The sequence below is a fragment of the Diadema antillarum genome, unplaced genomic scaffold (assembly GCF_040938485.1).
Source record: "Diadema antillarum isolate AM-2024a unplaced genomic scaffold, OU_Dant_1.0 seq00000731_RagTag, whole genome shotgun sequence".
Taxonomy (NCBI): Eukaryota; Metazoa; Echinodermata; class Echinoidea; order Diadematoida; family Diadematidae; genus Diadema; species Diadema antillarum.
The window spans coordinates 449,802-467,188 of NW_027271632.1; the positions used below are offsets into that span (position 1 = coordinate 449,802).

A 17,387-nucleotide genomic window follows, 5' to 3' on the forward strand; every position below is an offset into this window, starting at 1 on the left:
CACACACACACACGCCACATTCGGAGGAGACTTACGATTGGTGAGGACGCCGGACACCCAAATTGCTTGTAAGTCTCATTGTTATCATTTCTTTTTAATGATAAACATTAGGAACCTTTGTGCACTGGGCGTGATGATTTAAAAAAGAAAAGAAAAAAGAATGATATTGAGGACGTGTGTCTATATTATTTCAATAATAAATATAATTATATCATCCGCATTAGCTTTCCAGGAGACACCGAACACACGTCATCATACAAAAAAGAAAAAGAAAAGAAAAGATAAGAAATAAAGGAATACTGATCCTCATTCAGGTATTTGCACAACTATATAGCCCTTACTTTGAGACTGATCCTCAGCATACTAACGTGATTATTGCTGGTTTGAACATCTTTTCTGTAAACAAAACTCATTTGAGAATTATGCATGGGGTCACTGCAAGAGGAAAAAGAAAATGCGAAAGTGCAGCATGGATAGGATCAGTCTCATTCAGTGTTTCCCATTTGACCCTGTCGTTCACGAAAATCATTTTAAACCTTCTAACTATACGCAAAATGAGTATACCCTTTTCAAAATTTTGTGGCTATGTCTATTACATAAAAAGATTTTAGTCTCACTGAAATTTTACGAAGAAATGCAATTATCTCCGGTAATATTCCAGCAGAGTGTGTTGTATCCAATGATGGTGACCCGCAGACCATACCTTCATCTGTGGCCTGTCTCTTTTATATTTATGATGTCATTATCTTTTATTTTTGTAATGTGCTTCTACTCACTATACCAGCCTCTTCTATAGTACAAAATCATGATGATCTCAAAGAGGCATAAAGCACAATTCAATTTCTTATTCGAGTTGACTTAGATTGAGGGAACAGACAAATAGAATTTTCGGAGAATCGAACACTGGTTTATAGTAAAGATTCTTAAGTTTCACTTCTCACCATGCACAAAACAGCAGCTATAGGGGTCTTCACTCTCTAAAAAAAATCGAGTAGAAATTTTCACTCTTGAAGGAGTGAATACAAAAAAGAGTGAATTTAGAGTGAAATTGGAGTGAATTTCGAGTGAAAATGTTCATTTTCACTCATTTGGGAGTGACCTCAGGGATCACTCGAAGATTTTGGAGTGATCCCTGACGTCACTCTAAAACGAGTGAAAATGAACATTTTCACTCGAAATTCACTCCAATTTCACTCTAAATTCACTCTTTTTTGTATTCACTCCTTCAAGAGTGAAAATTTTCACTCGATTTTTTTTTTTAGAGAGGTGCATGTCACGCATGTCAAAATTAGGGTGCGCATGCATGATGTTGAAGTTTTAACGACACTGCGATTACTAAAAAACAGCAAACGAGTCGACTCGAGAAATTGAGAAAAAAAAACAACAACCCAATTTAATAATGAGAGAAGATTATTGTATGCATGTCCTATTATTGCACCTCGTCTAATTTGGGTGTGTTTTTGCGATTTTTCTCATACACAACTTTCACGAAGTATGATCCCGAATTTCAGGAAAATTATTACAGTTTTTTTTTTCTTTTTATAGTTTGTATCAACATTGCGCGTGCCTGTCCTATGTGACAATTTCCCTTTTCACACAAGTAATCGATGAGCTTCAGGACTGTGTTGTTAAAAAAAAAGCGAACTGCTACAGATTTCAATTCAAGGTCAGCGATTAAAAAACCAAACAAATGGAAAATAGACAAAACGCAAAGAAAGTGTTCAAGAAGGAACATCGAGAAAGACCACGCCAGGGAGGTGGGACGGTAATCTCGTTGTGCCCCGCTCCAGACAATAAACAATGAACATATCGCAGGGAGGTGGATCCCACCTCTCTGAATAATAACATATAGTGACAGTGTACACCATTAACTTGATCTTACTGCAACGCAGTTTCACATTTGGAGTCCGTTGCAGATGTCGATCTCATACCTTCATCACTGGTGCATTGTTTTCTCCGCTTATATCGCAAGTCATTCGAAGAGTCAGTCACATTTTGTGTGTGTGTGTGTGTGTGTGTGTGTGTGTGTGTGTATGTATGTGAGTGTGTTTATTTGTTTGCATTTAACAAATCCACCTCTGCCATATAAGCCGCCTCTGGATCATCCGTGAATGGTATTGATAAAATAAAGTTCCATGTGTTGGTTTGATTTCTTCCTGAATCAAAGGAGTTACAATAAACACAATATCTTGTATGGGGAAGTCGCCAAATGCTTGATATGATAGAACATTCCTTCTGATAACTAAGCTTTATATTCCCTTTTTTTCTTTTATTCCTATGCCTCTTCGCATCGCTCCCTGTCTCAGTCCACGTCATAAATATACATGCACTATACAATGAGACTGAAAAAAAAATCACTGTAATCAGAAGGTTATATACTATAAGTCGTTGATAATATAATTGCATGTACAGTAAAAAGGTTTATGTACAAAAATAATGCTCGTTCAGTCTTCTAAGAAATTTCGGCTCGCTCGCAAAGAGTTATTGTCAAAGATCGCCTGTTTTAGCCATAAATGCCTCATCAAAATTTCATAACAGTTATTTTGTTGAATGAGTAGGTACCTATTAAATATGAGCAACTTCCACCTATTTTTGTTTTGGTTTGTTTTGGTTTTGTTTGTTTTTTCATTTTCTTCTTTCTCAGTAATGATTATTAGGAATCATTATGGAACTGCTTTAGACCTTGAGCAATAATATTTTGCAAGATTCCGGTGAAAGTAGTTCTGCTATTTCGTGATGTGACGGGTCGTGAGGCGTGAGCTCACTCACTTCGCCATATCGCTGAGTTGAGCTACTTTTACTTTCAAAAAAGTATAGTGGTCCTTATATATATATATATATATATATATATATATATATATATATATATATATATATGTATATATATGTATATTTATGTGTGTGTGTGTGTGTGTGCTCTTATCAATGATTATTGCATGTTTCATTGCTTCATTACTTTTTTTTTTACTTTCAGATTTTCCTTAATTAGGCCCTATCAAGTGTAAGTAAAACTTACTAGCCGGTCAGGTAGCCTACTAGTAGCCTATATTGTCAACTTTAAGAGCCATGGATATACATGTCATTTGCATAAATTGCGGAGGTCCAGTAATTTATGTTTATATGAGATTATGCCTTGCGTTGTTAAGACGTTTGGTTAAAAGTAATCATAAAGCCTAACTTTTTTTCTCTCTCCTTGCTATAAACACCACAGTAGCGTGAAATTTTGTAGACTCCGCCTCATCCGGTTATCGTCACTTGTAATTTCGTGCCCTAGCAACACGCAGTGACGTCACGCCGCAAAAATCATTCATAAAATTGCGCCGCTTCCCGACCTGCATACATGCTTGCATGCGTGCATGCATAATATGATGTATAGATTCCTGCTCAAATTAATGCATTACATCCTCTCCGCCGTCGGGCACGCGTGCCCGTCTTACCGGCAAATCACAGTCCATCGCTGCTGGGTATGGCCCCGCGAAGCTCGCGGCAATTGAATGCGATTCATGACCCGAATAACATTTATCACGGAACTAGCTGCTCAGAAGGAGCGCTGACGAAACCATTATCAGCCTAGTCACTTCGCGCATTTAGTGACACTTGACATACGCCGCTAAAATGTAGCGTCTCGAGACATACTAGTACCTTCTGTGTGTGTATGTGTGTGTGCGTGTGTGTGTTTGTGTATGTGTTAGAGTGTGAGTTTCTATCACACAGATATATGCTAAAGAATTACTTAGTATATATCCCTATGGTTTCTGTCTCCGAGTATCGATCTTTACTTTATCCCTTATAACGATTATAGGGCCTCGTACATAAAATGAATACTATATAAACACTGGAAACAAATCAGAAATTGAACATTTCATGCGCACAACGAACGAAGTGTCAAGTTCAAAGACTAAGTCAAAAACTGCTCGAGAGCGACGATGGTCTCTGCACTAACAACAATTATGTCTGCACATATGATATAATATGCGTATATATTTTACATACATACGTAGCACAGCACACACACACACACACATACACACTCACACACTTGATACATATATTCATGTATTTATATGTATCATAAATCAATATAGGAGTACCTATTCACTGCTACACATGGCTGTCAATAAACATAGGTGGAAATCACGTTTCTGTGGAATGAATGTGTATCAAATGGCAGAGATATGAATCTATGATACATGAATGAGGCGTCCATTTCATATGCACACACGATATAGGCCTATATGGGCAAGTATTTGTAAAAATATGTACGTTCATATGTTGGGTTATATCACATATGCACATCATTATCGCTAATTATTCATAGAATTATGATTTCTAAAAATATCATACATATATCCGCCAGCCCCGAGAGGCGATCAATCAGTGAATCAAAAAAAGGATGAATGAATAAATTAATCAATTAATTCATTTATCTTTTTCCTCTCTCTCTATGTAACATATATATATATATATATATATATATATATATATATATATATACATATGTATATATATATATATTATATATATATATACATTATATAAAGTATATAAATTTACGTATGATATATATATATACATGATATAGACAGATACATAATATTCATATTCTTTGAATTGTGTACAGTGAGTAAAAATGCGAAAGAAAACAAGTACTTGAAGTCTCATTGCGTTGTTCACTTAGTTCACTCCGACCGCGCTTCCGGAGATAATCAATAATGCAAATATTAATCGCAAACGAGATCGCGAGATCACGACAATCTTACAGCCATCCGTCTGTCTACCATTTTCATGAATGAATGAATGCAAGTGACAGCGCTATGTGTTGGGGATATAGGTGTCCGCTGACATCGGAAAGCTGATACCTACAAGGCCAGAGAGAGGAAGTAAAATTTGCATATGAAATCGCTGCTGACATTGAAGTGTAACACACAAAAAGATTAATCCGCGAAAACCGAGAAAACAGTCGGAAATAGCTTCGTGAACAGCATTTAGGACAGAGAGATTTCATTTATAAAAAGCTGCTCTATGAATACTTATCATGGTGTACATCTTTTTTCCATAATATAATGTTTCAAATCAGAGACAGCTTTTCCCGATCCCGCACTTCTTGCTTTACGCGGAGTAATCGTAGAGGTGATAGAGCTAGTCATTTCCTCTGAATCACTCGTTCATAAATGAATATGTCGGTGCTATGTCGTTCACGAAGAGGGTACACATTCTATAATTTTTCTCCTCAAATGGGATGAATAATGGATATTACAAGGAGGTAACGAAGTGTCTGGAATATTGGAAGATGGAGGAGAGAGAGACGCAACTGGACGAGTAAGTATTATATAGAATTTTTGTGAAATTGTATAAAAGAATGACCCAAACGAAGTCATGTCGTGTGGAAGGTATTGGTAGGTTAGCTTAGGGTCCTACTTGTACTCGGGGCCCTGCGTGGGGTGAAACTTGATCAGCCTGACCATAACACGACAGTTGACACAGTCAGTGCCTTTTTCGCTAAATCTTCCCCATTATCGATTGAAACCAATTATGTTACTCTTGTCTAATTAATCTGACATTAGTACTGTCATATATGTCATTTTGCATAGGGTTCAGATGCATGCCAATAGCTGTACTGACTTTTGTTTGTCTTTGCTATGTGCTTCGCGAGTTTCGGAAGTCGTTTAACACTGCCCGGCTTACCGTGGCACATAGTCATACTGACCAGTGATATGAGATAGAATATCTCAGGATCACTCTTAACACAGTCTAATCAACGACCACAACGTGCGTTCTCGGAGAGCTCCTCGATCTTGTGTCAGTCGTTTGTACCTCTATAGCTCTAACGTTAGTCGAGATGCCCTGGTTTAGGACTCTGGGAGAGCTATCAAGAGCTACTGTAATCACGAAGATGATTGGCCTAAAATCTACATGATGTATACACCTCCTCCGCTCCGGCTTCCCGTCTAACGTTAGAACCAGAATTGAATTAGATCTTTTCATCCTAAGACTCAATTTATAATTTAGACTGTAAATTTCTTTAGTTCTAATTTCTTGAACGGTTAGGCCTATTTCTAGATCTAGTTGAGTAACTTGACATCCCTATCCCATTCTTATTATTCTTATGGATGCCTTGCTTATGAAATTCAGGCCTGAAACTTTGTTTATCAACAGCTCATGCAATCAAAATAAAATTATTTGATGCTAGAGCCCTAGTGAAAAATAAAACTTTGTAGGCCTAGAAGAAATATAAAAATTTTATAGACCATCATGGTATTACAATGCTTATGATAAATGTTTGAAGGTACAGTGCATATCTGGCCTGGAAAGAAGCTGGAGCATCTATAGTGCCTGTGTCTGTAACAGAGTCAACCATTCACTTAAAAACAAAAGATATATATATATATATATATATATTTTTTTTTTTTGCTTGATATTGATTTGCACCCCATATCTAGATTGTATTTCTTTCCTTAAAAATTATTATATTGTGTAAAGGGAAAAATAGCATATGGACAAATCTGTGGAATTACCATTTGAATAGCCATACAAATACCATTACAATGTTGACCTTGATATTGAAATTGTCCCAATTCCTTTACAACACTATGCTAACATTTTCTAGGAAGCAATAATGCAGTCTAGATCCAAATTTAAGACGGAATATTGTTCGTTACATTTTATCCTGTGGCTATTTCAGTATATTGTTTTCTTCTTGCAGTGTGTACTTGTACATACACAAGTTGTACATGGTACATGTAGGCCTCTACATTGTATATGTACATGTATATGTCTGTATTTAACAGCTGGTGGGCCTAACCTCGTTTTGAATGTAATAATTTATAGGCTGTTGATTTTTTCATATTGCATTCTCTTTTCCATGATAGTGACTACAATCAACTTTCTTATTCTGTCATTTTTAGTTGTTTATTTTAGTTTCTTGTTAGTTTGAGTAGTTGCAAAAATAATCATCACAATAATCCAATAAACTGACAAATTGATACATTAATAGGAAATAATGCATGCAATGTACATTGTACATGAATGAAATACAAACAAAAATTCCTGAGAAATGGTGATATTCTCATATAGACCTCTAATTCTGCATTTACTCGTTTCTGTGAACTGAATCTTATGCTTTTGTTTGAAGTTATTGAATAAACTTTTCTAGGTGGTAACTCTTTGAATTTCAGATTTTTTGTTTGAATTAAAACATACCAAATATGCCTTACTACAAATAGAATCTATACCAGTAACAGGTGTAGTTATATAAAAAACAAACAAACAAACGGAAATTTACCTCTGAAGTTTCAGATCACATTGGACCATACAATGTACAAACTGTACACAATTGTAGGCCTACATATTGTAAAGTTTTGTTTTGTTGTGTGTGATTTTTTTTTTTTTTTTTAATCTGAAGCCTCTGAATATTTTGCTTCATCCTACCATTCTTGTGATAGGGCATGTATAATATCATGGCAGTAATTGGCCCGTAAAGTTTTGTTGTTGATAAATACACTGTATGAACTGACTGTACATTTGCATTTCAATTGTACTGTGATTTTTTCTGTCATGGACAAAAAAAAGAAGTTTCTATCTTCTGTCTAACATTTGATTACTCTCTTTGCAATGTCCTAAATGACTCTTACTTTAAAATTTTCAGTACATACATTTGTACAAACAAGTTGAATTGTAGGTGTTGAGTAAGCTCTGTAATGCATGATTATACTGCAGGTTGCATGTTCATATGCTGTGAATTTGTGAAGGAAATCGAGGGCAGGGTATCTGTATTATTAAATGTCAGTCACACTTAGCCAGATTCAAGTCTGTCATAATGACGAATCTGAGAGCAAATGGAACTGATTCTGAAATAGTCATGGAAAAAATTTCTGTTTATATGCAAAATGTACACCATGATTTACATCATATGCTGCTTACTGTTTTAGATTGATAGATATGTTCATGAGTGTGTGTTATTTTATAAATGTACGTACATGTGTGTATATTTCTGCTAAAACGCGTTGTAATGTACCAGAAATATCACCTGTTTTGTTTGGGTTATCTTAGTGTAAGCTGCAATGGTCTTACAAAATGTTTTGGTACCTGTGAATATTGTTTAGAACTGAATGTTGCAGACAGTTGTGTGCACATCAGTGGAGTCTTCGGATTTTAAATCACTAATAACAATTAATGATATAGTTTACTTTTTGTAAATCAAATATATTTTAACTTTTTGTTTGATTTAGATGCATAATTTGAGCATTGGTAAAGAAAATATTGCTAAACATAACAGCATAAATAAAATCACTAAAAGATGTATAGTTTTGTACATTGAGGCTTTGGGTACAGTATCTCTCTGTTTACATACTGTGTAGATACTCTTGGTATCATGCTTGTAGATCAAAGGTATTTTAGATATCACTACTAACAATTATGATCACCTTTTGCGTGTAGAACTGTACATACTAGATGTGGTGCAAGCTACAGGTATACATATTTTTTGTTGTGTGTATGTGAAGGTTTGATGCTGTGACTTTGAACACCTCCATTAGCAGTGCTTGGATTGTTGAAATACTGAACTGAAGTTTTTGAGACATCTTTGTATAACACCTGTATGGTTAACATAATTCTTGTATTTAAGAATTGATGTCTGTTTTGCAGAGACCTGTTTTCAACTTCTGCAAGTGTAACTACTTACACCGTATTCAAGCAAAGGATTAATACTGATATTATATTTCAGCTCATGCAGAGGAATTGAAAATGTGTGTGTATGTGTGTTTGTGTGTATTAAAGTATGCAATTTTTATTTGTAGGGATTGGATGAGAGTGTTTGCGACTGTGGGGCATTTGTGGAATGATATGAGAGTGTATTTTGAGTGATAATAGTGGAACTCCTGGTAAGTGATTACTCCCTATACAGCAGTGTGCATGACATGGAAGCATCTTCAAATGTCTACATGTGCATCTGATCAGCATCTGATTCAGTGATGCACTGCTTCACTGATTGTGCTTGCTACCCTTGCGCTTGCTGGGTAATGAGACAGAACATTGATATTTGATAAGCAGGTCAGAGTGTGTAGTGTCATAGAAGTTTTCCTGCTGGTTTTGGTGAAGCAGATGCCACTGTAGTGAAGTGACACACACTTAATGAACTGCACGAGTATACAGCCTACCAGCAAGCAGGTTATGAAGAAGAAAAAGGAGAAGAAGATACTCGCTGTGATGACAATCCAATTAATTAAATTAATTTCATGGTTGTGCTTTATTTTCATGTGTGTCAACATGATAATCCAATGGGATGACCATGTGAATCTGTGTTATGTACTATGAGACAGGGCACGAATCATGAAATATTTTCTGAGTGGAATCTTTGCAACAACAACAACAACAAAAAAGAATGTGTACAGGTGCATAGATTTTTCATCTCCAAAATTTGCTATTCATGCATGCCTGATCTACTACATGTACATTAGCATATAGTTGTACAATTTCACACATGTAAAACATGTGTGTAATATGTAAAGCAAATTAATGTTTAAGCAAATTGAACAGTTGCATGCCTGCATACTACAGTAATTCAGGTAATGTCTTAGAATTATTATTATTATTGTTATTATTACTTATTTAGGGCTGCACACTAATCCATTTGTCTACTTGTCCTATAGCTGTACCTGTCTGTTGGACCAGTAACTAGTACCCAGTTTTTCCATTTTTTACTGGTCCATTTCTGAAGAAGTTACTGGTCCGACAATGATTTTTACTGGTCAGGGACAGTCGGACCAGTGCCAGTGTGTAACATTGATTTATTAATGACTGATGTACATTTAATAGCCTATTAAATGTTATATACCGGTACCTCATATATAGATTCCTCTCATCTGATTGGTTAAAAGTGGAGTCATGAAAATAGCTGTGCCCCATTTTTGATCAAAATGACGTCATGATTTACTGTGCCCGGGGCATAGAATCAACTGTGCCCTGTAAATAGGTTTGGAGACAGTCGCAACCCCATACACATAGAACGCTCATATGTACACGTGTATGCACCAACGATACGACCACTGCGCTGTCGATCAGCGTTGATTACGAGTGCTTATCAGATAAGAAGAATCTATATTTTCGGTATATAAAACAAATAATGACAGCTTCACATTCGGGGCACAATTAAAATTATGTAGGCCCTCGGTGATGTGAAAACCATAACTATGCCCTCAGCTTCGCTTCGGGCATAGTTATGGTTTTGACATCACCTTGGGCCCATAATTTTAACTGTGCCCCTCATAGCAGTCATTATTTGTATACTATTGCCTACAACAGCTGTACATGTATAATCTGTTTAGTATACATGTGTCTGCTTCATTTGGACAGTCTCGTAAATGTAGTGTTGCATATTATTATTATTATTATTAATTATTATTATCATTATTATTATTATTATTATTATTATTAGTAGTAGTAGTAGTAGTATACACAGCGTATGTATAGTCACAGCTGAAACTTTGAAACTAGAAATAAGTTTGCAATTATTGTGACATTTGCCTGACAGGAAACTCTTGTTACCTCTGGCAAGCACAGTACAGGGGGAAAATACCTAACGCACCAGTAAATGGAGCTCAGAATGCGTTGTTCTTACCCAGTATGCTAACAGTTAAAGAGATGACCATAGAAATCAACTGGGGAACTGTCAGGATAGTATTCTTTTACAGACAGTAGTAGTATAGGTCAAGCTCCAAGGTGTACCCATTCTAATTAATAGTGTAATTGCATCATATACAATATGTACATTGTATCATGGTTCAGCTTTCTCTGTGGGTAATATCATTAAAGGACAAGTTCACCTTCATAAACATAAGGATTGAGAGAATGCAACATATGTTAGTAGAACACATCAGTGAAAGTTTGAGGAAAATTGGACAATCGATGCAAAAGTTATGAATTTTTAAAATTTTTGTGTTGGAACCGCTGGATGAGGAGACTACTATACAGCTTGTGAGTCATATGCGTACAACAGTAAAATGTATAAAGAAAATATAAAGAAAATTCAACATATTTTCACTTTTTTCACATAATAAAAGAGCACTTGACTTGGCTCTTTCTAAAGGCAGGGGGAATAATATTACCCATAACATTTGTCGGTAACGAGTCGGGGGAATGTGAACTTTTTTCATAAGATGAAATTTTGTGAAATTCTCTTTATATTTTCCTTATATTGTTGTACGCATGTGACATCTAAGTTATTCACACACTGCAGTAGTCTTCTCATCCAGCGGTTACTGCACAAAAACTTCAAAAATTCATAACTTTTGAACGGATTGTCCGATTTTCCTCAAACTTTCAATGATGTGTTCTACTAATATTGCTACATTCTCTCAATCCTTATGTTTATGAAGGTGAACTTGTCCTTTAACAATTCCTAATTTTGTTGGCGTGCTGATATTTGTGCTTATTTCACAGTATTGATATGGGCAATGATAATAATTGATATGATTTATATTACAATGTAGCAGCAATCATAACTCTGATGATGTAAATGTAATTACTAGTCAAGTGCATGAATGCAATGACATTAGTTGGCTGGCCTGAAAACCATTTGCCCAGAAATGAATTGTCTACAATGAATTCAAGCAGCTCTTGTTTGTTTTAATTGTCAGTAATGACAAATACGTTGTACAATACAGACGATGTAATATTAGTGTTCTTGTAATTGAACCAATACAAAAGTACAGGTTGTGTAATAACAATGTTCTGTAGTTAGATTTTGGCATTATGCTAGTGTGTACTTGTGTGCATATCATGTAGGACATTAGGTTGAAATGTACATTCTACAACTGTATCAAGTTGGGAATGCATCCCAGACAACTATAATGGCAAAATGTACCTGGTATACTTCCTCACTTTAGAGGACAGTCATACTTTGAACTTTTTTTTTTCATCAAATGTTTGAAAAAAGTAATTGAAACAGACTACGCTACTAAAAATGCAGTGTGTATTGATTAACCAAAGAAAATAAATTCAGTTTTTAAAAACTGAAATCATTTTCCTATGTGACATGTTGTGACACTTTTCAAATGTTTTGTTCATGCAGAAACTCCTGCCTGACGAAAGTCCGCGCTCAGGTGATGACGCGGGAAGATGGCGGGTGGGTGCCAGTTGGCGGTGGAGGGGTCTCCATTGTGGGAATATACAAACTTACAAAGGAGGATGGAAGAGTGGAACATGTTGTTGTGGGGACAACAATGGAAGACAAGACGGTGAGTTCTTGCGGACAGATCATGCAGTTAACATTGAGTGTTAGTTTTGAAGTACAGTACTTCAAGCTTTGAAATAAAAATGAAGTTTTATTCTTGTGAAGATCCAAAGAGACATTTACACGTATTTGTAAGTGTAGGAAAGAAACATTCGGTGGGGGGGGGGGGGGGGGGGGGGGGGGGGGGGGGGATTGGCATATATTCTTAAAATTAGTGATTGAGAATGTTTATATATTTTTAATAATAAAAACATTGCTTGTTGCCTTAAGATAAGACATTTAATGTATTTCTTGTCATCTCTCTTCTTTTTTTGCCACATTCTCTTCTGTATTGTTAAAGTTGTGCAATGAAAGTAGATTCATGACATTTCTCTCTCTCCCCAGACAAAAACTTCCTGTTGAGGATGTACATGTTATATTTCTAGAACATGAGCACAATGTGGGTCATTGTCGTTTTTAAGACTGCCCTGATATTTGCTTGCACTACATGCTCTCAAAATCACTTAGCAGTCAATTACACAAGCAGTTTACATTTCCGCACAGAAATGCAGTGTACAAACAGGGATCAAAGGTCTATCATTGAGTGCAAGAACAAATAAAGTACATCCAGTTGTGTTTATTTGTAGGTTATTAATGGCTGTAGGCAGGAAATGCACTTTGATCTAAGGGAGTTAATCAAATTTACAGGATGTGGATGTGTGTGTGTGTGTGTGTGTGTGTGTGTGTGTGTCTTTCTCTCTTTCAAATGTCTTAGTGCTGTGCAAACTCTTCATGAATGATGTGAACCATGCACTGTGCAAGGGACTTGCCTGTAATTTTCAAGTGATATCAGCCATGGTTAAGTTACTGCTAATTATGTACCAAGCTAGTATGGAATCAATAGGGATCAGCATTTTTAAGTCTGATTATCATAGTTCAAACAACATCACATAGAAAGCTTGTAGAATATCTATATGGAAATTTGATGAATGGCATCCAATCATCAGCAGTACTTTTATTGTGTGGTCACTTTTAAACACATAATGACTATCAAGACCAAGACATTTACCTCACAAACTACAACAGTTTTGGTTGAAGCATGCTGCTGATGCCTTCAAAGCAAGAATTTTTCTGGCCCACTACAATGGTGTAATTCTAACAGTTTTGGGCTTGGTAAAGAAAGTTGGACATTCTGATGTGGGAAGATCAAAATAATGGGTTTGAATCTTTGTACGGTACATCTACATGTACATGTGTATGTCTCTCACCAAAATGAGAATGTTCATCTGTTTTGTAGAACAAAAAAATATTTAGTTGACATGACCTAGAAGGTGGCAGGAGATGCATGATGTGTAGCTTAGAGAAATAGTAACATTTCTACTAATGGCTTTTGGCCAAAACTGCCTGAAATAACATATTTCACACAGTTGCCAATGCAGCAGGAAAAGGGTTAGAGGTTCTAGAGATTGTGAATCTATATCAAGGCACATGTGCAACAAAACTCTACTGTACCTTTAAATGCTTAGCATTCAACGGAACTATTCTAGTGTAGTCGTAATTGAATTGGCCATTACCACATAATAAGCCTTAGGGATATATCTGATTAAGTGCACAGCCTTGTGGGTAATCAGTGCTTGCAGTGGCTCACAGGCTTCGACACATAATGGGCATGCTTGGTGTTACTTGTGGTAATACTGTACAGCCAGTGATATTGCCAGCCTTGACCAAGTTATGGCAGTAGCAAAGTAGAAGTCTTGACTACAGTGTAAGATGTTTATTCACAGCCAAGCAAGGAGGTTATTTATGAAGAGCAGATCGCAGCTCACACGCATGTATAAAGCAGAGACGTACAGTTTGTATGGTATGTGTGAGTGAGTGAGAGCTACAATGATAAGTACATGTACAATGTTCATGGATTGAATCTCTGAGTCTAAAACCCTTGAATCAGTGTTTCAATGAAAACCTTTTCAGTTATGTAGAGTATGATATTGCTACATCCGTAGGGATAATGTTGCATTTCCCCTAATTTTTCAAACAGAGACATTTCAAAGTCGTTTATATCGTACTGTACTCCCAAATACTTATTACTTAATTTTAGGCGGGAATGAAGAAATATACACTGGATAGACAGGCAATATTGGTTTGAGGAGTTCTCAAACATTGAAACCACTCAGGAAAATTATTGTTTTTCTTCAGTTGCAAAATGTGGAAGACTCGAAAACTTGTAAATTATTCTTAAATGCACTCTGCATACATGTAAATGTTTATCAATAGCATGTTTACAGATGTTTGATTTTCAAGACCATGGACAAGTTCAATTGGCAGGGTTTTCAAATAATGCAATCACTACAGGGGTTGGAAGTGAGAATGAAGTGATTAATTTCATGGGTACATGCACAATCTGAGCATTACTGTATGCAGGTAAAGTTCACTGCAGACCTCTTGAAATTGACTTGTAACTGAGATATTTTGAAAATTGGATAATTCTTCACAGCAACTAGGTTAATTATAATATTCATACATGTATATATGTGTATGTAGTTTATACTGTACATGTACAAAATGTGCAGGTGAATGTGCATTCTTTTCACCCAGTTTCTGCCTACAACTGTACTTGTAGCTGTTTTTAATTGCTCTTCTAATAAAAAGATTAATTCATGCTTTGAAAGACTGCTTCAGAGGTCATTGTAGACATTTCAAGTATTGTTTCAATTTTTGATTTATCAAGTTTTCCCAAGAGAGATTTTTAGAGTATTTCCTAGTGGTGCAGTAAGTCTTGGCACTTATTTGTCAACACACTTTTGAATTATACTAATACACACTGTATACAAATGCCTGTTTCTTTTTGCAATGTTCATTTTACAAATTTTTAGTCATTATTTGCAATTTTTATAATTCTGGATTCTGCAACAACAAAAAAAAAGATTGCAGACTTGTTTTTTGTCCCCCCCCCCCCTCTCCCCACATGAATCATGGGGAGGGGCTACAGGAGCTGTCTTCTCGCATGACTTCACTATATTATCATTTACATGTACATTGTATGTGTATACAGGCCTACAGTTTATGTGTATGATTTAAGTTTTCTATGCATTGTTGATACACTGTACGATATTTGTGTGTACATTTCTTTTTTCTTTTGAAGAATGATGAGTAGGAGACTGTTGTATCATTGTATCATTGTATCATTGTACTTGAAAGAAAGTAGGAAGTAGTTTTAGTGATGTGTTTTTGTGTGCACAGCGTGTATGTTTGTGCATAGCATGTATGGAGTACATAGCTCATTAGCTCTACCATCATGCGCACATGCACACCAACATGTATGTACACACACACACCTATAAACACACATAAATGCTTACAGGAATAATGGTTCTTTAGGAGATGCTACAAACTGTATGAATACTGAGTACTAGACCCTGTATATTAATTTGTAAAACCAAGTTGTCCTCTGTTGTTGCTTGGGGAGGAGAGTGTAGTGTAGGTCTCAGGAGGAGTAATACGATAATGAATCTCTGTGCGTGCACGCATGCATGTGAACAAATGTGCACTTTTATACATGTTTGTGTGTATAGTTTGATTTGACGGTGACTGTATAATGATTGTAACAATTTTATCTTCTGTTGATCCAACAGTATTCGTATCTGTTTGATTTTAAGTGATTATCCTGCAGCAATTGAGTCATAGTCTGGGGATCTCAGGAGATATGACATACACTGTATCTTGTTTATTATTATTATTTTTTTTCATTTATATGTTATTGTACCCCAGTACTATTAAAGCAAAGTACTGTAAAACATGAAATATTCGCGGCATGAAATTTTCGCGAATTGGAGCTGACAGCCTTTTTCGCGGCATGAAATTTTCGCGAATTGCCACTGGCGTTCAATGCATGTAGTGTAGACAAAAACTTTCGCGTGCATTTTAATTTCGCGAATTTTGGCGCTCGCGAAATTCGCGAAATTAAAATGCACACGAAAATTTCTCGTTTTACAGTAGTTGTGTGCATTTCCTGATTTTCAACTGATATCTTCATTACTGAAAGTGCTTAATCCAGATGAGTGGTAAAGTTTGTGTTTCTGTAAGTCCATTTATGATAGAATGTACTGGAAAGTGCATAGTGCTCTGGGGACAGTGGTGAGGAGCTACATTCCCAGCTACAGTCTGAGCATGTGCATATTAGGCACTGAAGACCTGTTGAAATTGACTTGTTACTGAAGTACAATGTATTTGAAAAATGGGACACAGTGCATGTACATGTCTTCATGAAAACTGTATGAGATACAATGTAGGAGCATAGTACAGGTGAATGTGTATTCTTTTCAATCAAATTTAAAAAGCCGTTCATGCAGCATTTACACTGGACAGCTGTACAGTACATGTAAATAACCACTGTCTGCTTGGTGTTTTTCAACAGCTCTTCAAACCGAGAGATTAAAATCCATGTTTTGAAAAGTGTAGTTTAGAGGTCATTTCAGACCATTGCTAACCGTGAACTGGCTTATAGAGACTACATCGTATGTGGGTGATCATTGGGATGTGAGTACAATGTACATGTAGGTGTCTGTTTGCTTTATGAATTGGAAACGAATGCTTGGAACTCTGCATAATGGGTTGTAATCACAAAATTATCATATGTCAGGGTATACTTGTACATTGCCCTTAAAAAAAGTATATGCAAGTGTAATCTTTTTGCATGTAGTCCTTTCTACAAGAGTTACATTGTACACTTACTGTATGTACACTGTACATGTACATTGCATTTACAGAATCATGATTTGATTTTCTTTGAAAACTCAAGCCTCTTGCCATACATTATATTTCATTTTCAGTGTCATTGAATTAAGTGTGTTGCTGGATATTTCATTTGTACTTTTGTGAATAACATACAAAAATGGCTACACAATTAACATACTTTTTAGCATTTGACAGTTTACTTTTGTGACTAACAAATATGTGTTATTTCAAAAGCTGTGCAAAATGTTATTGTTGTTGTTGTATAAGTTTATTTTTTGTGTTGCTTGCTTCTCTGCATTTTGTACACAAAAATACTAAGTACGGTACTGAAAAAGGAGGATATTAGAATGAAGAAAATACAAATGGGCATTTTATCAGCAAAAGTGATACCGTAGAACATTTACTGTCTAGCACTAGGCTATACACTTGATGTACATTGTCGGTT

General features: G+C 35.8%; 1 protein-coding gene across 1 annotated transcript in view; it reads left to right on the top strand.

The window, feature by feature from the left end:
- The first annotated feature begins 5,192 nt into the window (after positions 1-5,192).
- LOC139738231 (sprouty-related, EVH1 domain-containing protein 2-like) overlaps positions 5,193-17,387 on the top strand; it is a 32,965-nt gene continuing 20,770 nt past the window's right edge. Inside the window, 2 exon segments of the mRNA XM_071648887.1 lie at positions 5,193-5,319; positions 12,068-12,233. Of these exon segments, the coding sequence (XP_071504988.1) occupies positions 5,240-5,319; positions 12,068-12,233 (246 nt within the window). The 5' untranslated portion in view covers positions 5,193-5,239.